This window comes from Heterodontus francisci, chromosome 10 (assembly GCF_036365525.1).
Source record: "Heterodontus francisci isolate sHetFra1 chromosome 10, sHetFra1.hap1, whole genome shotgun sequence".
Classification (NCBI taxonomy): domain Eukaryota; kingdom Metazoa; phylum Chordata; class Chondrichthyes; order Heterodontiformes; family Heterodontidae; genus Heterodontus; species Heterodontus francisci.
Window position 1 is genome coordinate 88,299,444 of NC_090380.1, and position 26,751 is coordinate 88,326,194.

General features: G+C 43.9%; 1 protein-coding gene across 5 annotated transcripts in view; it reads right to left on the reverse strand.

Annotated features, from left to right (window-relative positions):
- adgrg7.1 (adhesion G protein-coupled receptor G7, tandem duplicate 1) overlaps positions 1-26,751 on the reverse strand; it is a 91,404-nt gene that overhangs the window by 42,157 nt on the left and 22,496 nt on the right. For 2 of the 5 annotated variants that reach the window (XM_068040978.1, XM_068040977.1), the window contains exons 7-11: positions 25,189-25,325; positions 21,725-21,832; positions 14,480-14,640; positions 10,951-11,106; positions 2,373-2,485 (exon numbers count right to left, since the gene is read on the reverse strand). In XM_068040978.1, coding sequence (XP_067897079.1) covers positions 2,373-2,485; positions 10,951-11,106; positions 14,480-14,640; positions 21,725-21,832; positions 25,189-25,325 — 675 coding nt within the window. Of the gene's footprint in view, positions 1-2,372; positions 2,486-10,950; positions 11,107-14,479; positions 14,641-21,724; positions 21,833-22,556; positions 22,647-25,188; positions 25,326-26,751 lie in introns of all 5 variants that reach the window. The other 3 variants (XM_068040979.1, XM_068040980.1, XM_068040982.1) reach the window with 3 other exon arrangements.

Genomic DNA, 26,751 nt, shown 5'->3' on the forward strand with positions numbered 1-26,751 from the left:
TCATTGTGTAGGGAGTAACATATTAGCATGGATAGAAGATTGGCTGGCTGGCAGAAAACAAAATATGCATGAATGGGTCCTTTTCTGATTGGCAGGATGTGACGAATGGAGTCCTGCAGGGGTCTGTGCTGGGGCCTCAGCTTTTTACAATTTATATCAATTACTTAGATGAGGGGAGCGATGGCATGGTAGCTAAATTTGCAGATGACACAAAGATAGGTAGGAAAGTATGTTGTGAAGAGGACAAAAGATAGGTTGAGTGAGTGAGCAAAGATCCAGCAGATGGAATATAATGTGGGAAAATGTGAAGTTGTTCGCTTTGGCAGGAAGAATAAAAAAGCAGAATATTTCTTGAATGGAATTCTGAGGTGCAGAGGGATATAGTTGTTCTAGTGCATGAATCACAAAAGGTTGGTATGCAGGTACAGCAAGTAATAAAGAAGGCTAATGGAATGCTATCCTTTATTACGAGAGGAATTGATAATAAAAGTAAGAATGTTATGCTTCAGTTATACAGGGCATTGGTGAGACCACATCTTGAATATTGTGTGCTGTTTTGGTCTCCTAATTTAAGGAGGGTTGCAAATGCGTTGGAGGCAGTTCAGAGGAGGTTTACTAGATTGAGACCTGGAATGAGCACGTTGTGTTATGAGGAAAGATTGGACAGACTGGGCTTGTTTTCACTGGAGTATAGAAGAGTGAGGGGAGACTTGATTGAAGTATATAAGATCCTGAACGGCCTTGACAGGGTGAATGTGGAGGGGATGTTTCCTCTTGTGGGTGAGTCCAGAACTAGGGGACACTGTTTGAAAATTAGGGGTCACCCTTTTAGGACACAGACGAGGAGAAATGTTTTCTCTGAGTGTTGTGCTTTGGAATTCTCTGTCTCAGAAGGTAGTGGAGGCGGGGTCATTGAATATTTTTAAGGTGGAGGTAGATAGAATCTTGTTTGGCAAGGGAATCAAAGATTATCGGGGGTGGATGAGAATGTGGAATTCAAGACAGAAACAGATCAGCCATGATCTTATTAAATGGCGGAGCAGGCTCGACAGGTTGAATGGCCTACTTCTGCTCCTAATTCGTATGGTATGGTAAAATACTTTATGAAAGACATGGTTTTACCCTAACAAATGTTGTAAATATTATTTAACTGACAGAAGAAAGTAACAATGAATAACATTTCACAAGCAAAACCCTATGTTGCAATATGAGCGTTTTCTTGTCACAACTACCTGCTTCAATGGTTCAAATACATTGTAAGGGCCAACCTATATGGTTTTGTTGTAGAATTCTATTCTTTGAGCTGTAGCATGATCTAACTGCTCTTGACTAGTGGGGAAATGGACCACTTAATTCTGTACATTTTTATTTCAATCAAAATAAATTTGACTGTGAAAGTATTTTGCAAATATATGTATACAAGATCGTGTAAATCTAAATTGACCAAAGTATTGCCAATGGTTATTTTAAATAAAGGCTGAGTGGCACTATATATTACAAAACTGTGCTTTGAGCCACATGATCTGGCTTCATGTTCAGAATAGACAAATAGAATGACCAGCTCTTCTTTCTGATAGCTTCAAGTCTCAAATGAAATGAGTCAACTAAGCCTACGACTTCCAATATATATCAACCCACATTAGATAAATTGCACTAAAATATCTTTCACCCTAGCACTAACTCAGCACACTTGCTCAGGTAAACTATGTGTATACAAAGTGGGAGTGATTTTAATCTGCTTGCCTGTCAGAAACCAGGCAGGTGAACTGTTCAAATGCCCCAGGTTACTGACCTGTTGGGAAGCCACTTTGATCCTTGAATTTTCACTTAGGCTTCTGTATAGGTGACTAAGCCACTCGCCTAAATCTGGCAGGGTCATTCTTTAAATATGTAGATTGGGATCCAATGAGGTCATCAGGTGCCGACTGCAATTTTAACTCGGGTCTGAGTAGGAAGCCACTGCAGTGGAAAGTGCACCACTGCTGTGTTAACTATTCCTTGGAGTTAAATTATCCTGGGCTAGTTTTCTGGCACAGCAGGTGAATTTCTAACTCACCCCACCAGCCTCCTGCCTGGAGTTAAAATTGGGGCAGTGTGTGAAATGTGAATTCAAGTTTAGGTAAAATTTTGGTGTACTGTAGGGGGATCTTTGCATTTCATCCGACCCACTGGAGCACTGTAATGTACAGAACTGAAAAAGACTATTTGGATCCACCTAACCAGTCACAAAGACTAAGGTGTGTCATATGTCTTTAGGTGCAAGATGGAAAAATGAACACATCACCTAATGCAAAGACATAGTGCAATGAAGCAGCTTGAAAGATTACCATACTAATATATTTGTCACTGATCATATTATTGTAAGTTCTTACCTGGTAATAATTTGAAATGCAATAGTGATGGTTAACCCAGCTATTGAAAATCCACATCCAACATAGGACACAATGTTTAATGGTTCAGTGTAGGTGTAATTCTGTCTGAAGCTCTATCGCAATAAAAATAAAAGATTAATCACAATTGAGTTTTGCAAATAATATTGTTTTTGAGCAAGCGGCCATCTATCTGAAACCTTTAAAAAAACATTTTTGTATAACATTTTTCTAAGATACACTCATCTCAGGTGGCAATGCTCACAGTGATTTTGAGGTTATGTTGTTGTAAGATAAGTCTTGCTTGGATATGGGAGTGGTGAAGGGATGCACATTGCCACTGAAAGGATTGGGAAAGAAATTTGTTAGAGATGTGGACAAAGACAAGAAGTGCAATTTTTTTTTCAGGATTCTCAAACTTTCACTATTTTCAATCATCAGAAGTTACTTGCTTCATTTAGATCACCGTTAAATAACAATCTGGAGATCTGTAAGAAACCAAGGATCAAAAAGTTTTGTATTTGAAGCGAATTTGCAACGTTTATAGTGTACAGCAGTTCACTGTAAGGATTTGATTAACACTTGTCTTGAGACAAGTAACAGATTTTTTTTTTTAACAGACAAGGGGAAGCAGGTTTGGGTGCATGTGGGGAGTTAACTTCCCCTAAAAGTGATGTTGGGCCAAAATCCTGACATCATCCTGCCCTCTTCCAGGTTTCACCTAGGCGGGTTTGCAGGCGAGAAGGGAACCCCCTTGGAGCTTGTAGATCTATTGACACCATCCTCAGAGTAGTGCCCTAGGCTCAACCATCATCAACTGCTTCATCAATGATCATCCCTTCAACATATGGTCAGAAGTGGGAATGTTCTCTGATGATTGTACAGTGTTCAGTATCATTCACGACTCCTCAGATACTGAAGCAGCCCGTGTCCATATGCAGCAAGACCTGGATAATATTCAGGCTTGGGCTGATAATTGGTAAGTGACATTTGCACCGCACAAGTGCCAGGCAATGATCATCTCCAACAAGAGAGAAGTTAAACATCTTCCCTTGACATTCAATGGCATTACTATTGCTGAATCATAGAGAGATACAGCACTGAAACAGGCCCTTCGGCCCACCGAATCTGTGCCGACAAACAACCACCCATTTGTACTAATCCCATATTCCCAATCACATCCCTACCATTCTCCTACCACCTACCTACACTAGGGGCAATTTACAATGGCCAATTTACCTATCAACCTGCAAATCTTTGGCTGTGGGAGGAAACCGGAGCACCTGGCAGAAACCCATGCGGTCACAGTGAGACCTTGATACTGAATCACTCACTATCAACATCCTCAAAGTTACCGTTGACCAGAACTTAACTGGATCAACCATAAAAATACTGCGGCTACAACAGTAGGTTAGAGGCTGGAAATTTTCCGGCGAGTAATTCACCTCCTGACTCCCCAAAGCCTGTCCACCAACTACAAGGCAGATGTCAGGAGTGTGATGGAATACTCTCTACTTGCCTGGATGGGTGCAGCTCCTACAACACTCAAGATGCTTGACACCATCTGGGAAAAGCAGCCCGTTTGATCAGCACCTCATCAACCACCTTCAACATTCACTCCCTTCACCACTCGCCCACAGCGGTAGCAGTGTGTACCATCTACAAAATGATGGATGGCAGCAACTTGCCAAGGCTCCTTCGACAGTACCTTCAAACCCATGACCAGGACCACCTAGAAGAACAAGGGCAGTGTACGCATGGGAACACCACCACCTGCATGTTCCCCTCCAAGGCACCAAGTGCCCTGACTTGGAACTATATCACCGTTGCTTTAATATCGCTGGGTCAAAAATCTGGAACTCTCTCTCTAACATCACCGTGGGTGTATCTACACCACATGGACTGCAGAGATTCAAGAAGGTGGCTCACCACCACCTTCTTAAGAGCAATTATGGATGGGTAATAAATACTGGCCGCGCCAGTGATGCCCTCTTCCCAAGAACGAATTAAAAAATGTTGTTTAAATAGTTAAATAGGTCATTAAATTGTGTTTTAATCATCCCGAGTTGTCGGCAACTCACCAGGGTCAACTAGGTGAGTGCAATGTGGGGAGAGCTTCTTTAGTGAAACTAACAGGCTGGGAAGCCTTTGATGTGAAACTGAAGAGCTGCAGCCATGGCTAGGTGAGAGGCTCCTGCTCACAGCACTCCTTCTCAGGGTGTGCTTTCAGCACTTCAGTGCCAACTTCTTGGAAGTCTCTTCACCTGTCTTGCATTTCATTGCCCTTCAGCTGCACCTTCCTGCTGCCTTCACCATGGCATAGGAGCAGCATATACAGTTCTACCCTGCACTTCTGATGACGAGCAACAACACCAACAGCAGCAGGAACAACACCATCTGCCTTCTCGTCGGCCACATGCCACTCCACAAGGCAGAGGGGTTGGACACAGAGATCCAGCCCAAAGGAGGTGAGAACCCCAAAACAGGGTTCACAGGCAGAGGTTCAGCTCTCTCGACATGTGTGAGCATCAATGCCTCAGGAAGCTCAGCTTTTCACTGCAAGTGGTTACTGACATCTGCAGCCTCCTGAAACAAGACCTCCTCCCCAGTGGGGCAGGTGGGCACACATTGTCAGTGGCCATTAAGGTGCCTGTCACTGGAGGGCCACACCCCAGGTCTCTACCTCTCCCTCTGGTTGTGTGCTCTCTTCTCCTGCAAGGAGAGAATGTAGTTATGAGTGTTAATAACGACTTGTGTGGAGAGGAGGGAAGGACACCATTTGTGGAGGGTCACTGTGAGGCATGGATGCATGGGCAATAGGATGAGAGTGAGGGTGAGTGTGTGTGTTGTGGGGCTGAGATGGGGATGTGAGGTGCCTGGAGAGAGAGAGGAATGAGTGGAGCAGCAAGGTGTGTTGGTCTGAGGAATGCTGTGCAGGAGGATGCTGGGAAAGACAGAGTGTGGGGCCTGGCACCTGAAAGAGCTATGCTTTTCACCTTTCCTGCCCTCCTGAGGTACTAAATCCCCTTGGTGCACAATCTCTAGGTCAAAGGGATCACATGTCTGCTGCTGACGTCCTCGGTCACTTCCATCCATGCCTGCTTGGCTGGAGATGTTGTCCTTTCCGTCCTTGGGAATGATCACCTCACTACAGCCCCTCGGATCCTGCAGCAGGATCTCCAGGTAAGAGTGAGACACCCAGGGAGCAGCCTTCCCAGGTCTCTCTCCATTCCTGTGTTTACTTCAGCCTTAAAAATCCATATCCAGTTGAGTCATTGCAATAAATGGTGGGGTCCCTTTAGTGAGAAATCCTTCCTTTGACAGATTCAGCGCATCATCCTGCAACCGCAACGCCCCCCCCCACCCCCGATTGGGCAGGAAACCCGAAGAGGGGTTAAAACCGTGGCTCAGTTAAAGAGCCTCAGCAAAGCCCATTGCAGAGTCCAATGGGTTCACAACCTGCTAATGATCCTGGTGTTTATCAGTTTAAAATTGGGCCGAAGGAGTTTATTGTTTTATATTTGCATTATCAGCAAGGAGAGCACGTTTTTAGATGGCATTCACCATGGTACTGATAAAAATCAGAAGTAGTGGAGTCAAATTACTATTATCCTGAGGAATTTCTGTGCAGATGTAATGAAAAAAAAAGTCAATTTATCACAATCCAGTCTTTGCATTTTTGAGACAATTGTATATTTCCAGCAGTAGTTCATTACAGTGGTTTGTGAACTGTAATACACAAACCACTGACCACCTCCACGCGCTTACCCATTGTCTCTCGGGACAAGGAGGCCAAAGAAGAAGAGTTCATTACAAATACTACATAACATTAACTTCTTAATGATGCTGGGAAGATGTACACTATCAAATTCTCCAGCAATGTCAAAGGTTACTATTCTAACTAGACTGTGCATCCAGAAAATCGCTACATTTCTGGGTCGTGAATTTGCGACTGTCACAAGTCAAACAAAACCAAATTGCGTTGAAACCAAATTGCCATTACAATTTACAATATCTTTCTCTTCTATACAATTAGCAGTAGGACCACTCGCCATGGTTGCATACACTTTGCCAGCACTGTCTTGTGGTGGATTATAATCCTCGCCTCTTTTTGGGACTATCCTGCATAAGGCCTACTTCTCAAGTGATCACTCTCACTTAACGTTGAGAAAGACAGATCCTAAAGACACTTGAATGGGTCCAAAGGACTAAACTAACTCTCCCCGAAGGAAAGGAACCAGATGAGAATATAACAGTCCTCCAAATAGCCTTTTTAACAAGTTTCAGCCAGATTATAATAACCCGGATATTACAAGGGTCTGGAGATCTCTCCTCAATGATGTACTCCCCACCAAGGAGTGCACGGAGACGGGTTCATGAGCTGGTGGTACAGAAGACTATGTAAGACAATATAATTTCTAAGTTTTATAAAAGTTTATTAAAGAACCGAACATGCAATTCACAATTGGTGAGACAGTCAATTGCAACTTTAAGAGTTCGAGGAAAAGAAAGAAAGTATAATATTGTTTCTAGTGGCGAATTCAATTTTTAAATCTAAATATTGTTACAATAAAATACTTAAGAAGGATCTCTTTCTTTTGGGCCTCCTTATCTCGAGAGACAATGGATACGCGCCTGGAGGTGGTCAGTGGTTTGTGAAGCAGCGCCTGGAGTGGCTATAAAGGCCAATTCTGGAGTGACAGGCTCTTCCACAGGTGCTGCAGAGAAATTTGTTTGTTGGGGCTGTTGCACAGTTGGCTCTCCCCTTGCGCCTCTGTCTTTTTTCCTGCCAACTACTAAGTCTCTTCGACTCGCCACAATTTAGCCCTGTCTTTATGGCTGCCCGCCAGCTCTGGCGAATGCTGGCAACTGACTCCCACGACTTGTGATCAATGTCACACAATTTCATGTCGCGTTTGCAGACGTCTTTATAACGGAGACATGGACGGCCGGTGGGTCTGATACCAGTGGCGAGCTCGCTGTACAATGTGTCTTTGGGGATCCTGCCATCTTCCATGCGGCTCACATGGCCAAGCCATCTCAAGCGCCGCTGACTCAGTAGTGTGTATAAGCTGGGGGTGTTGGCCGCTTCAAGGACTTCTGTGTTGGAGATATAGTCCTGCCACCTGATGCCAAGTATTCTCCGAAGGCAGCGAAGATGGAATGAATTGAGACGTCGCTCTTGGCTGGCATACGTTGTCCAGGCCTCGCTGCCATAGAGCAAGGTACTGAGGACACAGGCCTGATACACTCGGACTTTTGTGTTCCGTGTCAGTGCGCCATTTTCCCACACTCTCTTGGCCAGTCTGGACATAGCAGTGGAAGCCTTACCCATGCGCTTGTTGATTTCTGCATCTAGAGACAGGTTACTGGTGATAGTTGAGCCTAGGTAGGTGAACTCTTGAACCACTTCCAGAGCGTGGTCGCCAATATTGATGGATGGAGCATTTCTGACATCCTGCCCCATGATGTTCGTTTTCTTGAGGCTGATGGTTAGGCCAAATTCATTGCAGGCAGACGCAAACCTGTCGATGAGACTCTGCAGGCATTCTTCATTGTGAGATGTTAAAGCAGCATCGTCAGCAAAGAGGAGTTCTCTGATGAGGACTTTCCGTACTTTGGACTTCGCTCTTAGACGGGCAAGGTTGAACAACCTGCCCCCTGATCTTGTGTGGAGGAAAATTCCTTCTTCAGAGGATTTGAACGCATGTGAAAGCAGCAGGGAGAAGAAAATCCCAAAAAGTGTGGGTGCGAGAACACAGCCCTGTTTCACACCACTCAGGATAGGAAAGGGCTCTGATGAGGAGCCACCATGTTGAATTGTGCCTTTCATATTGTCATGGAATGAGGTGATGATACTTAGTAGCTTTGGTGGACATCCGATCTTTTCTAGTAGTCTGAAGAGACCACGTCTGCTGACGAGGTCAAAGGCTTTGGTGAGATCAATGAAAGCAATGTAGAGGGGCATCTGTTGTTCACGGCATTTCTCCTGTATCTGACGAAGGGAGAACAGCATGTCAATAGTCGATCTCTCTGCACGAAAGCCACACTGTGCCTCAGGGTAGACGCGCTCGGCCAGCTTCTGGAGCCTGTTCAGAGCGACTCGAGCAAAGACTTTCCCCACTATGCTGAGCAGGGAGATTCCACGGTAGTTGTTGCAGTCACCGCGGTCACCTTTGTTTTTATAGAGGGTGATGATGTTGGCATCGCGCATGTCCTGGGGTACTGCTCCCTCGTCCCAGCACAGGCATAGCAGTTCATGTAGTGCTGAGAGTATAGCAGGCTTGGCACTCTTGATTATTTCAGGGGTAATGCTGTCCTTCCCAGGGGCTTTTCCGCTGGCTAGGGAATCAATGGCATCACTGAGTTCCGATTTGGTTGGCTGTATGTCCAGCTCATCCATGACTGGTAGAGGCTGGGCTGCATTGAGGGCAGTCTCAGTGACAGCATTCTCCCTGGAGTACAGTTCTAGGTAGTGCTCAACCCAGCGGTCCATCTGTTTGCGTTGGTCAGTGATTATGTCCCCCGATTTAGATTTGAGGGGGGTGATCTTCTTGATGGTTGGCCCAAGAGCTCTCTTCATGCCATCATACATTCCTCTGATGTTTCCGGTGTCTGAGGCCAGCTGAATATGACTGCATAGGTGTTGCCAGTAGTCGTTTGCGCAACGCCTAGCTGTTCTTTGTGCAGTACTTCTGGCTGCTTTAAGTGCTGCGGATGTTAAATCGCTGGGGGCTTTCTTGTAGTTCAAAAGTGCAATGCGCTTAGCGGCTATGACAGGTTCCAGCTCTTCATTATGAGATTGAAACCAGTCTGCATTTCTCTTCGCACTTTTGCCGTAGGTGGTCAAAGCTGACTCATAGATGGCGTCTCTGATGTGGGCCCACTTGGTCTCAGCATCCCCTGTGGGAGTGTTTTGAAGGGCTGTTACAAGTGAATTTAGAAATTTTTGTAACAGCTGTGGGTGAGAAATTCTGCTCGTGTTGATGCGCGGGTGGCCCTTCTGCTTGGAATGATGCAACTTCTTTGGTCTGAGTCTAACCTTGCTGCACACCAGGGAGTGGTCGGTGACGCAGTCCGCACTGTGGAAGCTGCGTGTGATTTGAACACTGTTTAAGGCGGCTCGCCTTGTGACAATGAGGTCTAGCTGGTGCCAACGACGAAGGATATCCCTCAATTATTGAAGTAACATGTACCTTAAATCCCCAAGTAGGCTATAGAGTTAGTGAGATACCTCTGTCCCAGTTAAGGGGAGAATTATCATCACCTCACCCCTTTAACATGAGAGATGTTGGAGCAAGTTCAACGAATCTAAAAATCCAATGTGTGCTTCCAATATTTATATGGTTTCCAAGCTGCATAACTGATTTCTTATGTATAGAGGTGTTAGCTCATCTGCAAGTAAGTTCGTCCCCCTTTATTTCTAAAATAAGGCTGTATAACTGTTAATTTCTAGTTAAGATCCACCTTCATTCATTCCTAAGAAAGGCTATGCTAGCAGCAAGCTGCAAGTCTCTCGTGATGGTCAATTTTTGATTAGACATCAAAAATACAGTTGACTGTGGTTTAGGGCTGTCCACATAAAAAAACCATCTCATCAACTACTACACTGTGGTAGCTTTCATGACTGTTTGTAAAACTTATGTTATCTATGTTTGACCGTGTGATGCAGTTAATGACATTATGAAGTGAATCCTTCTTAGCAAAAGCTGCATCCATGTTCTAAGATGAGGCAAGCCCTTCAACACAGAGGCATGTCCAGAGACATGTCTATGAACTTTTTAACTTTAGGAAGATGAACCCATTTTTAATTTTTTTAATCCCTCATTCTTAGGAAAATAATTCTTTTAACCTTATAACCCCTCATCATGGCCGGATTCCTTCACACTCTGTCATTCACATCTACTTGTCACAGCTGGAGGGAGTTCTTTGTGGTATAAAAACTTCTGAAACTGAGTAAGGAAATCTTGACATTGTAATCCATCCCTCATGGCAAACTGCTGACCATTTGAATTAGAGTGTAGGCAGGCTTACATAAGAACATAAGAAATAGGAGAGACGGTGACATAGTGGTAATGTCACTGAACTAGTAATCCAGAGGCCCAAGTGAATACCTGGGATCACAGGTTCAAAACCCACCACAGCAGCTGGTGGAATTTAAATTCAATTAATTATTAAAAATCTGGAATTGAAAATCGATTGTCGTATAAGCCCATTTGGTTCACTAACGTCCTTTACTGGTCTGGCTCTCATGTGACTCCAGACCCATAGCAATGTGCTTGACATTGAACTGCTCCCTGAAATGGCCTTGCAAGCCACTCAGTAATTAGGAATGGGCAGTAAATGCTGGCCTTGCCGATGACTCCCACATCCCAAGAAAGAAAAAAAAAAGCAGGAGTAGACCAATTCAGTATGATCATGGCTGATCTACTGCCTCAACTTCACTTTTGTGCCCACTCCCCATATCCCTTGATTCTCTGAGACCAAAAAGCTGTCTATCTCAGCTTACACAAAAACAGAAATCGCTGGAGTGAAAAACTGCTGAATATTAAACTTGATTATATTATAATTTTTGTCTTACCATCAGCACTGCAAAATTAGTGGTGTGATTGCACTGACATCTCAAGTACCCAAATTCATCCGTGCTCTTTGTACAGCCTGCTGTATTCCAATCATCCACACTGTAGTCCCAAAACACACAGGCATGATCATGAATGAAATACTCTGTAGAATTGTACTGAATAAAATCATAAATAAATTGATTTATTAAGACAAATTGTATCAAACTAATCATTTGTCATACTTCTTGTCACTCCTGTATATAATGTAAACTTATGAAAATATCAACTTGACATTAGTATGTCTGACTGAGCTTTAATCTTTATTTGTTCAGACAACATTGGAAAAGTTGCATTTGTTGCTCACTGCTAGTAGTGCTGAGAATGTGGTGGAGGGCTTTCTTTCTGAACTGCTACAAACCTTGCAGTGATGGCATTCCCATTATATTATACTCATAATGTGGCTTATTCTATGGTCAATATTGATATTTTCATTGCTACCAGGATTATTCTTCACTACATTACTATAATAAAGCAATAAAACCACAGAAAGAAAATGTAAAAGAAAATGTGGACTTGCACATCTGTAAAAGACAGGTTAATATTTTGGTTGTAAACCATCCCTTAAAACTGAAAGCTAGAAAATAAGTGAGCTATTTAATGCAACTGCAGAAAACAAAAGGGCAAGGAAAAGTAAAGACTTAATGGTTGGAATGTCTAAACAGATTTTATTGAAAAGCTGGGATTAGATAACAACTGGTGGAGGATGCATGAAGATCATTTCAGCGAGGCAGTAAAAAGACATTAAAAGAACTAAAGAGTGTGAAACTAGCATAAGAAAAGCAACTGAAAATCTGCAGTCATTCCTGCACATTGCCATTGAAACTTCAGCAGAGGTATGCCAGAAGAGCTGGAAACTTGGCTAGGACTAGCTTATGCCAAGTCTTGATGGAGCTGAAAATTTAGGCATGTGCGGACAGGGGAGTGCAGGGGAGAGAGGAGAAGGTAGAGTTTTTTCCTGCCCCTCACATGGGCTTTGTCATAATGGGGAAAGTGCAGAATACTTTTGCTGAGAGTTCTTGAACCTTTAACCTTCAATGGAATCTGGCGTATGGTCATGTCTAGTGAAATAAACCAGGTGACCAAGGGATGGTTATGGGAAACATCTGAGGATCCAGGCCTGCATCACCAAATATTGAGCTCCGATTTTTCAAAAAAAAAATATATGTAATATGTTTGTGTGTCTCTTGTAAAGGAGCTGCTGGGAGTATCAAAACTTGCCTTGGCCACATATCAACGCAAGCCTGTATGTTATCCAGGTCTTGCTGCATGCAGGTATGGATTGCTTCATTATCTGAGGAATTATGAATGGAGCGGAACATAATCAACAACATGCAGCTTCATTTCTGACCTTATGATCAAGGGAAGCAGCTGAAGATTATTGGGCCAAGAGCACTGCCCTGAGGAGCTCCTGCAGCAGTGTCCTGGGACTGAGATGATTGGCCATAACCATCTTCCGTTGTGCCAGGTACAAATCCAGCCACTGGAGAGCTTTCCCTTTGATACTCTATGACTTCAATTTTGCTTGTGCTGCTTGATGCCACACTTGGTCAAATGTTGCTTTGATGTCAAGGGGAGTCACTCTCGTCTCAGCTTTTAAAATTTAGCTCTTCTGTCGATGCTTAGATCAAGGCTGCAATGAGGAGCCGGTAGAATCCAAACTAAACATTGATAAGCAGCTTTTAAGTGATGAATTACTGCTTGATAGCACTGTTGATGATCCTTCTACCACTTTAATGATGTTTGGTAGTAGGCTGATAGGGTGGTAATTGGCTGGGTTTGATTTGTCCTGCTTTTTGTAAACAGAACATTCCTGGGCAACTTTTCACATTGTCGGGTAGACAGCAATGCTGAGGCTGTATTCCAACAGTTTGAGTAGGGCTGCGACTAATTTTGGAGTACTACAGCTGGGATGTTGTCAGAGCCTGTTGCCCTTGCTGTGTCCAGTGCGCGCAGTTGTTTCTTTATCATGTGGAGTGAATCAAACGGGCTGAAGTTTGGCATCTGTGATGGTGGAGACCTCAGGAGGAGGCTGAGAAGGATTGTCGACTTTGGCATCTCTGGCTCAAGATGGTTGAAAATGCTTCAGCCTTATCTTTCACGCTCACATTCTGGTCTCTGCTATTGTTCCGGATGGATGTTCATGGAGCCTCCTCTTTCCGTTAGTTGCTTAATTGTTCATCATCATTCATAACCATATGTGGTAGGGCTACAGAGCTTTGACCTGTGGGATCACTCTGCTCTATCTGTAGCATGTTGCTTTTGCTGCTCCCATGCATGTAGCCCTGTGTTTTAACTTCACCCATGTTGCTACCTCATTTTCGTGTATGCCTGGTTTGCTCTTGACATGCTCTTCCACGCTCCTTAGTGAACCAGGGTTGGTCACTTGGCTTGATGTTGATGGAGGAGTGAGGGTTATTCCAGACTACAGGGTTACAAATTGTGGTGGTATACAATTCTGCAGCTGCTAATAGCTCACAGCACCTCCTGGATGTTCAGTTTTGAGTTCCTAGATCTGTTCTTAATCTATCCCAATTAGCATGGTAGCAGATGGTGCAGGGCATCTTTAGTACGAAGCCTAACTTTGTCTCCACAAGGCTTGTGCAATGGTCATTCCAACCAAATGTGTCATGGAAAGATTCATCGGCGACAGCTGAATAGGTGAGGCCAAGCTCAAATAGTTTATTCTCTCTTGTTAATTGGCTCCACTTTCATAAGCTCAGTCTGGCAGTTATGTCCTTCAGTGGTGCTCCACACTTGATGGTGGACATTGACATGGACATTAGGTACCTTTGTTACCTCAATGCTTGCTCCAAGTAATGTCCAACATGGAGGAGTACTGATTCATGAGCTGAGGAAGCATGCTATGTGGTAATCAGCTGGAGATTTCCTTGCTCCTGTTTGATCCAAAGACTTGAGACTTCATGGAATTTAGAATCAATAATGAGTACTCATAGGGCCACATCCACCCGACTGTAATTCACAGTGTCCCACCTCTGTTGAGTCTATTGTGCCGTTGGGACAGGTTATACCCATCTCGAGCTCTTTTGCATATCCATTCATTTATGATTCCTAAAACCTAAATCATGTTTCCCTCATTCCAGTGTTTGTTTTTCCAATGTACATGTTAAAAATATCAGTACTTATGAACTTAAAGCAACATTGATACATAATCTAACATGGGGCAATAACTAGACTCGACTCCTTTACACTTTGCATTATAAGTTACCTCCTCTCATTAAGTATCATGGGAGCAATCTGTTCAGTTTAAAAATCTCAATACCATAGTGCCTGATCTCGATTTAAAGCAACTCTATTGATTAGTCATTTGCATTTATTAATAACCAAAATGTACTTTATCATCAGATTATAAATACACTTAAGTTTTTTGTAACCTCAGAAGGCCATGCCTCCCAGAATGAATTCTTGCTGTTATGCAGCAAGTACTGTCAAAATGTTGGCAGACTGTTTCACAACAAATGGTACTCCTACCTTTGGGTTAAAAAGTAGTTCAACACCATTCAGAATTCCTTCCACAATATTTCCAGAAATAACTCGACGACTCTGGTTGTTTGTACTACGGTGGACTTTGGACTGAAAGAACTTGTCATTTTGATACAGAATAAATCCCAACTTTCCATCTTGAGTATGATCTGCATAAAGTAAACATCATCAAGAACACCTTGAAACAAAACCTTAATCTTGCCTTGGCTTTTTCTCTGGAGCAGTACTGCATGAGTTGGGGCAGAATTTCATTTAGAGTACTGTATGCAGTATTCAGTTTGTACCATAGAAAGGACATTGAGGCTTTAGGAAGGGTATAACACAGTATCACTAGGATGCTGCCTGGTATGAAGAGATATAAATATGAAGAAAGACTTGACTCTTTTTGGTGGAAGAACGATTTGCACAGAGGGTTGTGAGGCTGTGGAATTCACTCCCACAATTAGTGGTTGAGGCAGAAACATGTCAATATTCAAGATTACATTGGATTGGTGGATGAAGGAAAAGGGGTTGGCTAGACAGCTAGAATGTGATACAGAAAGATGCCAACAGCATGAGTTCAATCCCCATACTGGCTGTGGTAGTTCATGGAGGCTTGCCTCCACTTTTTGCCATGCTTGAGGAGTGGTGACCTTCAAGCTATATATCACCTATGGTCTTTCTGTAATGGAGAGAGGTGTCTATGGTCCTCTGGGACTATGGCTAGAACAATACATTAGCATGTAATTGATCACCAATCAATGGGGGGCTTGTAATTAAGTGACAACCGGCAGCCCTCATGTGCCTTCCGATCCCTGGCTGTTGAAAGCTGCTGGCAGAGGCAAGCCTCAGTGCCATAGTGGGTAGGCAGCCGTGACCAGCACTGCATTGGGGAAGAGTAGAGAGAGGAGGCCATTGATGGCCTGCAGTGCTGTGCAGTCTGCATGGGTGAGCTTGGTCTCCCGGGGGAGGGGGGGGGGCGTTGGGGGCTGTACCAGGTGGCCCAACTGATGGGTGAGAGGGTTGGCTATCAGCAGGGGTGGACACTGAGGGCCATTAGCGAGACAGCCAAGGCAACTTCATCTCTGCAAGGACAGTGCTCTGGAAGCCTACTGATCACCTGGAATGGATCTCATACACCCTGTCTTTGTGGATCGCCATGGCATGATGAAACGCCTCTGGTGGAGGGAGGGCCAGGAGGCAGCTGTGCCTGCCCGTGAAGCTTCACGATGAGGGCCCACCTGCGCCAGAGAGTGTACCAGACTCGAATCTGCTACCTCCAAATGTCCATGCGGCACTGACAGTGAAGACTCTGGCTCTCCAGGGAAGCCGTCACTGACTTAAGTGCCATGCTGCAGGATGAGTTGCGACCTATGGGATTCGGTGGTCAGCCTATGCCTGTGGCCTTGAAAATCACCGTGGACCTTAACATTTACGCATCTGGATCATTCCAAGGATTCACCAGTGGCATGTGTGAGGTCACCCATTGCTGCATCAAGTAAGTGACCAATGCCCTGTTCAAGACGGCCAGCGACTATGTGCGCTACCGGATCGACCCTGATAGTCAGGCGGAGAGGTCCATCGCTGGATTCCTCCAGGTGCAAGGTGTGATAGACTGCATGCATGTGGCTATCAAGGCTCCTACAGAGTAGTCAGCCGCCTTCATCAACAGGAAGGGCTTCCATTCCATCAACATTCAACTGGTCAGTGATCACAAAAAGTGTTTCATACAGGTGTGTGCCCGCTTCCCAGGAAGCAGCTACGGTGCCTACATACTTCAACAGTCCCAGGTGCTGCAGCTTTTCAGGCCCCCCCGCTCACCTTCAGGGATGGATTCTCGGGCACAAGGGCTACCCATTGACGACATAGCTACTGATGCCTGTGAGGAACCCTTGTACTGCAGCAGAGAAGAGGTACAACACTTGCCACAGCTCAACCTGAGCATCCATTGAGTATGCCACTGAGCTGCTGAAAATGATATTACGGTGCCGTGATCGATCTGGTGGAGCCCTGCAGTATGCCCCAGTGAGGGTCTCACTGATTGTGGTGGTCTGCTGTGCTCTACACAATCTAGCACTTTAGAGAGTGAGGCCTTGCATGACGAGGACATGATTGATCGCCAGTCCTCATCCAATGAGGAGGATGTGGAGGAGGGTGATGAGCAGGCAGCACTGCACGTTGAAGCCCTTGCACCAGAGGCCAGGCACATTGAGCAACATGCCAAGGAGGCAAGAGATCGTCTCATACTTACGCGCTTCCAGCCACCATGATGGCCTCTCAGAGTGAAATCGTTAAAGACTCACTTCAATACATTCAGGCTGTCGCCTCCTTTCTATTTGGGTTCCATGCATAATGTCCAGCTTAACCACGCACTGTGGTCCATGGGAGACACTAATCAAATGAGGGCTGTGCCTACACTGGCAGCCACTAAGGGAGAAGGGAGAAGTCAACGTCTCACTATTAAGGCATGAAAGAATAAGTATTTTCCATAATGAAAGTTAACTTCAAAAACGAAAAAAACTTTACAAGATAAAACAAATGGCAAATGTGAAATCCCAGGTGTGTTTTGGTGGTTTTCTTTGTACGTTTTCCCTGCGCTAGTAGCTGGGCTGGAGACAGGCTGCTGATCATTCTGTCCCTTAGACTGGGATGTCTTTGCCAGCCATCCTCTGGCTGCCTGAGGCCTGAGGGTTATATCCTACAGTGGATGAACACAGCTTAAATGCTGAACTTATGCATCTGATTTCACTACTTAGCTGTTGTAAAAGTCCTAAGTGTCATTTTCACATCATGTGACCATTATGTAAAATCATATGAAGAAAGTGAAATAGAGAGGGAAAAAATGATGGGATTAAGAGAAAGAGGTAAACATTAAAAAATTAAATAGCCAACAATAATTAAATCCTGAACGAATCCACACTTTTAAGAGTTAATTTTCTGTGCCAGGGAGGCTGTTTAGTAGTAATTAAGACTTAACACAATATCAAAAAGTCATTTAAACCAGAATGAAAAAGCCTCAACTTTTTCTAGTGTGTTTAGTGGAAATCTAGTGGGTAAGGACCGCGCAGTGGTTAGCACTGCAGCCTCACAGCTCCAGCGACCCGGGTTCAATTCTGGGTACTGCCTGTGTGGAGTTTGCAAGTTCTCCCTGTGTCTGCGTGGGTTTCCTCCCACATGCCAAAGACTTGCAGGTTGATAGGTAAATTGCCCCTAGTGTAGGTAACTTTTAGGGAAATATTCTTTTTTTCTTCTTTGGCCTCCTTATCTCGAGAAACAATGGGTAAGCGCCTGGAGGTGGTCAGTGGTGTGTGGAGCAGCGCCTGGAGTGGCTATAAAGGCCAATTCTAGAGTGACAGGCTCTTCCACAGGTGCTGCAGAAAAATTTGATTGTCGGGGCTGTTACACAGTTGGCTCTTCCCTTGCGCCTCTGTCTTTTTTCCTGCCAAACTGTTAAGTCTCTTTGACTCGCCACACTTTAGCCCCGCCTTTATGGCTGTCCGCCAGCTCTGGCGAACGCTGGCAACTGACTCCCACGACTTGTGATCAATGTCACAGGATTTCATGTTGTGTTTGCAGACGTCTTTAAAGCGGAGACATGGACGGCCGGTGGGTCTGATACCAGTGGCGAGCTTGCTGTACAATGTGTCTTTGGGAATCCTGCCATCTTCCATGCGGCTCACATGGCCAAGCCATCTCAAGCGCCGCTGACTCAGTAGTGTGTATAAGCTGGGGATGTTGGCCGCCTCGAGGACTTCTGTGTTGGAGATACGGTCCTGCCACCTGATGCCAAGTATTCTCCGGAGACAGCGAAGATGGAATGAATTGAGACGTCGCTCTTGGCTGACATACGTTGTCCAGGCCTCGCTGCCATAGAGCAAGGTAATATAGGGACAGGTGGGGATGTGGTAGGAATATGGAATTAGTGTAGGATTAGTATAAATGGGTGGTTGATGGTCGGCACAGACTCGGTGGGCCGAAGGGCCTGTTTCAGTGCTGTATCTCTAAATAAAAAATAAAAATAAAACTTCATGCCCTTCATGTGTTTGAATGCCAAGTTTCTCAGTGAGGTACTGAAGTAGTGCAGCTTATTGAAGAGCAGAACAAATTGGCAGCAACTTCCTTATTTCCATGCTTAATTGTGCATCTACGGATGCTGGAAGTTGCTGTTTGATTTATTCCTTAATAATGGTGAGCACTGATTATTCCAACCACAAAATAAATCCCATCATTTTTTCCCTCTCTATTTCACTTTCTTCATATGATTTTACATTGAAATCGGTATTTGAACTTGCACTTCCTAGTTTACACTCTGGACGTCGCAGTAAAGATTCTTCAATCTGATTGGTTGAAGAGAAATGCAGTTGCTTGCCTTATTCATCCAGATCCCCTGTAGAGGGCACCGTGTTGAAATGGATCTCTAATAACATTAAGCCGCAGCACAAAAGGTCTACAGGCATTTGTAAGTGTAATTAGTGAAAATTGGTAAATCTTTTGTGCCTTTACTGATGATGTTTAGAGAATTAGAAATCGAAGGGGAGCTGAAAAAGTAAAATAGAGTTTGAGGATTACACAGTTTAAGGACTACGTCCTATTATAATAAAAGCAAAATACTGCAGATGCTGGAAATCTGAAATAAAAACAAGAAATGCTCAGCAGCTCTGGCAACATCTGTGGAGAGAGAAGCAGAGTTAACGTTTCAGGTCAGGTGACCTTTCATCAGATTATGTCAGATTTGAGATCTAAATTGATTTTCAATTTGACAAAGTTTCTTTAAAATTAGTTGAAATCTGCATGAGTCTACAAGCTGCAGCTGACTTCGTCCCTTTTAACAGAGAGGGCTGCAAATACGTTGGCCTGGATTTTGCAGTCCACGTTTGTCGCTATTGAGTCAGAATGGTTTCGGGCATGCGCATATGTGCTGAAAACTTCAAGTTGCTGTGCACTTCAATGGACTGCGGAGAATCTTCTGATGATGGTCTCACTAGGCTGCTTTGTAAAGTGGCAGGGACCCCGATTTTGTTAATTTGGGCTGATTGCCCACAATTAGTGCTTTTATATAACCTTGCTCTTGTATTCTATGCCCCTATTAATAAAGCCCATTTTACAGTATGCTTTATTAACCACGCTTTCAGCCTCACAGCCAATTAAGTATTTTTGAAATGGTCACTTATAATGCTGGGAAAGGTAGCAGCCAATCTGTGCAGCAGGATCCCACAAGCACAATGAGATAAATGCCCAGATTGTCTGTTTTAATGGTAATTGAGGGATAAATGTTGGCCAGGTATACCATAAGTATTCCTCTGCTGCTGTTGAAATGGTGCCTTTACATAAACCTGGAAGGCAGACTGGGCCTCGGTTTAAAGATACTTCTGAAGGATGTCATTACAGTGCCGCATTTCCTTCGTACTGCAGTGTAGTGTTAGCATAGGCTGTGCACTCGTTCTCTGGGGTTCAGCTTGAGCCCGCAATCTGCTGATTCAGAGGCACCAGTGTTATCAACAGAGCTAAGCTCACACTCGTAAACTTAGAATCAAAATACTTGAGGTATAAAAGAATGAGTTTAAAAGTAGTATTTCCTTGCAAAGGATTATTAGAGTACAGAGGGCATTGCTACAAATGGCTATGGAAGTCATGTTACAAACACACTTAAAGAGGTGATTAGATAATTACTTGAAGAAAAATATTAAATCACCAGGCAACAACAGAGCAATGCAGTGAAAGTAGGTAGCTCAAACATGAAGGTGGAACTGACTGGGGCATAGTGGAGTGAAGTGCCTCTTGTGCTGAAACATCTAAAGTAATGCAAATTATTATGGCAATGGAACATCCTAAATTGTAATTGGGTCATAAAATCAGTAATCTTTCCTCCCCCTTCTCTCTCTCTCTTTTTCTCCCCACCGCCCCCCCCCCCCCCCCCAAATTAAAAGGTGCCTTTTTTTTGCTCCGTACTAATTGACCAGATGGAAACATCACCTGAGAAGTGAATGTTTTGCTTATAATTGGAACCTACAGTAAAGTCATATTCTACAGAAAAAAGACTGAGAGGAGACCTGCTGTAAATACTGTGTATAGATGCATTTCACACGTTATTTTAGCAAAAGATGGCACTCCCTTAGTACCGACTGTCAGTCTAGGTTATGTGCTCAAGTCATTCGAGTGGGTTTTGAACCAGTACTTTTTGACTCTGAGGCAAAAGTCCTACCAAGTAGAAAGTAACTGGCTTCAGCACCAAGAAAGCATCTTAACCCAATTGGACCGTTTTTATTTGAGTGAGGGACACGTGTATCTCTTCTTACTGTAATACAGCAGCTATCATATTTAACTCAGTTGTATTTAGTGGTAGTTAATTAGTGGTGCTTGTTGACCTACATTGGCTCCTGGTTAAGCCTCGATTTGAAACTTCACATCCTTGTTTTCAAATTCCTTATCCCTCCGTTTCTTTGAAATCTCCTCTAGTTCTACAACCCTCCATGATATAGGCACTCCTTTAATTTTGGCTTCTTGAGCATTCCTGATTTTAATTTAGCAGCCAAGCCTTCAGCTGCCTAGGCCCTAAGTTATAGAATTCCTGCCCTAAACCCCTCCACCCTCTTTACTCCTTTTAGTCCCTCCTTTAAATCTATCTCTTCGATCAAGCTTTTGGTGATCTGCCTAATATCTCTTTATGTGGCTCAGTGCCAAATTTTGTTTTATAAAGGTCCTGTGAAGTGCCTTGGAACATTTTATTACGTTAAAACCTTGCATCCCCTCCTCCCACCGGCACCATCCTACACCTGTGTAGGGGCCCCAACAACCCCACTGCCTTGTGGGCGTCTCGGGAGAGACCAAGGCTAAGGGAGTAAACCCTAACAGAAAATCCGGAGCGGAACCCCGTAGGCGGTCATGTGTCACCTTTGGCATGTTTCCGGCAGTTCCTGCAGCCATACTGGTGCCAAACGTCGTGTCCTGCACTCCTTTGGACCCCACCAGAAAGGCCGAGAGGGGGGTTTTGACGACTGGGCAACTCTCAACCTCCATAAATTTGCCCAGGCATGCGCCATGGAGAGGTCACTCCACTGACCACCTCCAGGCGCGTATCCATTGTCTCTCGAGATAAGGAGGCCCAAAAGAAAGACCATTATACTGAGTGTTACATTAATTGTAACTTGAAAACCTCAAAGCTTTGAAGCACGAAAACAATTCGCGACCTTGATAAAAAAAAGCAAGTTTGTTAAAATGGCTTCTTTGAAGGAAACGGAGGACCTTCGTACTTACTTGTGGAAACATTGACAAACATTTGAACTTCTGCATTTGTATTTAGTAAGAACTTTGTGACATTGGTGTTTAGTTCAATTCGTTTTGAGACTAAGGTGTCATCACATCCTGTAATAGACACAATCATAGTAAGAAATGTACCAATTTCAACCCATCAGTGATTTAAAATATTCTCATCTTGACTGGGACACAGTAGAAGCTGAAAACTTCTAGATTACAATGGTTCATTTTCAAGTTTTTTGTGGACACGTGTAGCAGTAAACTTGGTGCAGCAGGATTTCAGTGTGTTCTTATTCTGATTTTGCTTTTTATTTTAGGAAATTGTTTTTCTTAATTACATCACCGCGTTAAAGTGATATTAGCCTGAAAATAAATGTAGGCACTTTCATCCATTCTTACACAATTTTCACTTTTTGAAAGACGGACCTTATCAGAATGATGGTTATGCCAGTTCACAGGACCTCTTTTCTTTAGCACAGTGGCACTATATGTACTACAACAGATAGACAGAAATAGATATTAATAGGTGAATATTCATGTTTAATTTGGTAAAAGATGATTATTATAGAGGATATTTATTCTTTGACCCGTTCTTAGCATCATGAATCTCAGACCATGGGCTGGATTTTGTTCTCTGCCAGGCGACAGGGTTCATGGCGGGGGGACCCGAAGATGTCTCCGGGAGAGGGCCACCACGTGCCCTGACACTGGGAGGACCCAACCCGATATTACCGGCAGCGGCGAGGCCTTGTGGTGGTCCCCTGCCGCTTGGCGACGGGACCCCCATTTGCATATTTAAATAAATTTAAATGAATGCATTAATGATACTTACGTCTCCGCCCGAGTTCCTGCTCCGATCTTCGGCCTGGTGGCAGGCACTCCCGTGCCTTCGGATCCCCATCTGGGGAAATGAGGCACCGCACTGTTGGGGAAGGGGGGAGGAGGTAAGTTTCTCAGTGCGAGGCGGGTGGGGAATGGGGTCAAAGTGATATCACTGGTGTAGGGGATGGTGGGAAGGGTTATAGTTTAAAGTTTCTGCAGTTTGTGGCGGGCGGTGGGGGGAGGGGGGGGGTGGGGGAGGTCAAGTGGACAAGGTAAGTGGTTTTTATTTGGGGGGGGGGGGAGAAGGCAAATAATTAATTAAATTGTTATTGGGAGGTAGGAGAGGGGCAGAAGAAATGTCTTCACTTATTTTTATTTAATTGTGCTTTAAATATTTAAATTTATTGGGAGGGCTCAAAGCCCTTTAAAAATGCATCAGCGCCTGCACACAGGAAGCTGATGTCATTGCTGGGGACAGACAGCCAGACTTCTCCATGTGATCAGGGGGTGGGGGGCGGCCCGCCCCAGCTATTTAAATGAGCTGCCGCACGGAAGATTGCGGCGGCTCTGTGACATGTGACATGCGGCCTGCCGTTCTCTTTGCCCGCTGCCAACATCGATGGTGGGAACAGAAGATTCATCCCCATGTGCGCCATGTGTTAGAGGCTTTCCTCTAAGCTACTTGGGTCAGAACGATGCTCCAAAACATCAACAACTTACATTTTTATGGTACCTCTAACATAATGAAATGACCCAAGGCATTTCACACAGAGGTTGATCAAACACTGGGTGGAAATAGGGACAAGATTAGATTAGGTGACTTTAAGAAGTGGCTTAAGAAGGATGAGATTAGCATAGTAGTGAGAAATGATCTTGGCTTGGAAGATCAAGATGTAGAATCAGTTTGGGTGGAGATAAGAAATAGCAAGGGAAAGAAGTCATTGGTGGAAGTAGTTCTACAAGTATATAAAAAGGAAGCGAGTAGCTACAGTAAATATTGGTCCCTTAGAGGATGAGACTGGGGAATTAATAATGGGAAACAAGGAAATGGGCGAAGCTTTTAACAAGTATTTTGTATCGGCCTTCATGGTAGAAGACAATAAAAGCACCCCAAGAACAGTAGAAAATGTAGGGGCAAAAGGGAGGGTGGAATTTAAAGCCGTTACTATCACTAGAGAAAAAGTACTAGAAACACTTATGGGAATAAAGTCCCCTCAATCTGATGGCTTGTATTCTAAGGTCTTAAACGAAGTGGCTGCAGAAATAGTGGATGCATTGGTTATAATCTTCCAAAATACCCTAGATTCTGGAAAGGTCCCAGTGGGTTGGAAAACTGCAAAAGAACACCTCTGTTCAAGAAAGGAGGGAGACAGAAAGCAGAAAACTATAGGTCAATTAGCCTAACGTCTGTCATTGGGAAAATCAAATCAGCCGTGATCTTATTGAATGGTGGAGCAGGCTCGAGGGGCCAAATGGCCAACTCCTGCTCATACTTCTTATATTCTTATATTAAAAAACTTCAAAAGGACGGAGGTGGTGGGAGAGAAATACAAAGGTAGAGTAGTTTAGCATGAGAATTCCGGAGTGCTATGGACTAAGACATCTGAAAGCTGTCAGTGCCAACTATGGAGAAAGGAAAGGAAAGGGCATGGAAGTAGTAGTCCAACCTCAGAAATGTGGAGGGTACAAGCTGGCATGTGGAGCTGAAGGATATAAAGTGCCATAACTAGTGAGTACGCCAATAAGTCACTTTTCATTCAAGCAAAGTCAAAATAAACACTATGTAAAAGCTCCCAATCTACATTGCAGTTTTTGGAATATTTGAACCATGCCATTTACTCCTCCTTCAAGTCTGTCCCTCTCCTTTTTACTTCTCACTGTCGCTACTTCTATCTCCCTCCTATTTTACCTCTTTCTCTCTCTCTCTCTCAACTTCTTTCTCTTCATTTACTGCTGAACCTTTCACTTCTTGCTCTCTCTTCCTCCTTTACCTGTAGCACTCTCTCTCTCTCCCCCCTTCAGTCCCAGCACACAGCCACAAGGATGGGAAGTGAGCTCCATTCATTAAAATCACTCATCCCTGAAAAGTCCACATGGTGAAATGGCTGGTCTGCCCACTGGGTTGTGAGAATTTGTTAAAAATCACAGACTGCATTGACAGTTTTCTCAGCAAAAATGCAATAGGTTAGCATGCACTTCCTGCCCTGAGCAAGCATGCTTTCCTTCAGCCCTTCAGTCGACAATTACGGAAAGGAACATTTCTCTCTTTTCTGCAGGAGGCTAGCAGTGTTGCTGGGAGGAAGAGGCAAATAAGGAACCCAGCAAGGCTGTATGTGAACCTATAAAGAAAATTTTCAGAACCCGACTAGCAGATCATCTGTTACTGTGGTGGGAGAGTTTAAAAGGCAGACCTTCAAGGGTGTGATGAATGGGTGGAAGTTGGTACAGAATAGGATGTGGGCAGGAGTCTTCTGGATGAGTTGGAGTTTGTGTAGGCTGGAGCAAAGGGGCGTAGCTCAACTCCATTTTACAACAAACTATTTCTATTTCCCACAAGAAGCAGACAACAGAATATATCACAAACTACTGTCCTTACATGTATAAATAAAGACAGGTGAAAATAAGATCAAATAAAGTTGTACCTTTTAATATAGAAAGCATAATTCCATGTGTCTTGCCACTCTCTAATATAATGGATGAAACTGCAAGATTGGGCTGGACCACCTGGCTGAAATCAATTTCTAAATCTGTGAGGACGTCTCCCAAAATTTCTGTCAGACTAAAACGAAATGCAAAGTAAGTGCCTTCTACGCATATATACATACATATACAAATACACATAGGGGCTGGAGTTCCTCTGTGGGCACAAACTGAAAGTTGGACCTGAAAATGAGTCCAAAGGCCATTTTTCCAATGTCAAGGTGCACCCAAATATCCACCTAATGTCATTAGAACAAGGACAAAATCTGAACTAAAACCAGAAAATGCTGGAAATACTCAACAGATCTGACAGCATCTGTGGAGAGAGAAGCAGAGTTTTATTTATGATAGATATACATGATATATAAAATTGAGCCAAAAGGAAACAAATTTCCCAAAGTATTTACAGTGTACATTACCAAACACCGCCCCCCCCGCAGCACCCCAATACCTTGGAATCATACCAAGGCCGTTATGTTTCTGTACCTAACTCATCATGTTCTGATGAAGGGTCATTGATCTGAAATTTGAACTCTGTTTCCCTCCCACAGATACTGCCAGACCTGCTGAGTATTTCCAGCATTTTCTGTTGTTATTAACGTCATTAGAATATGCCCGAACATTAACATGGGCAGAAAGGGTGAAAATCACTGTAAACAATTGGAGCCCAAGGAAAGCATCAAACCTACACCATATAATTCTTCTTTTAAGTATGAAAATGTAAGTTTCAACTCATTCAATCAGGATTCATGAACATCGGGCTCAGAATGTTTCGGAACCTGCAATCGGGCAACTTGCCAATTTTTTATGTGCTATGCCATAAAAATCCATAAGAAGAAACAGACCAGAGCAGGTCTCAGTGAGAATAAATTTAAAAGCATCCCTAAAAATTGTAATATAGCACTAAAATTACGTTCTTTCATGCTATGCTTGAAAATCTGGTTCTAATGTTAAGAGACAGCCCTGCAGAAGTGTAATTTGAGAGTTGAAGGCATAACCATTTTGTGGGTAGAGAATTGTTCAGGCAAAGGGTTTGATGGATGGTCAGAAAAGATTGAGGTAACTTGCGTTAATTGTGGTTATCTACGTAACGCACACCCAAAGGGCTGCGATCTTTTAAGTCACGTAATTGGTTGGTATCCAGATTATATCTGCCTCTAGTGCAAATGCTCAGGAAACTACAGATCACAGTTTTACTTACTTAGATTCATAGAGTCATATATGACACAGAAGGAGGCTATTTGGCCCATCTAGTCCATGCCAGCTCTCCGTGGAGCAATCCAGTCAGCCCGACTCTCCCGCTCGATTCCCATAGTCCTGCAAGTTTATTTCCTTCAAGTGCCTATCCAATTTCCTTTTGAAATCATTGATTTTCTCTGCTTCCACCACCCTTGAGGGCAGTGAGTCCAGGTAATTACCACTCGCTGCATAAAAAAGTTTTGCCTCACATTCCCCCGCATCTCTTGCCCAAAACCTTCAATCTGTATCCCCTAGTTCTTCTATCA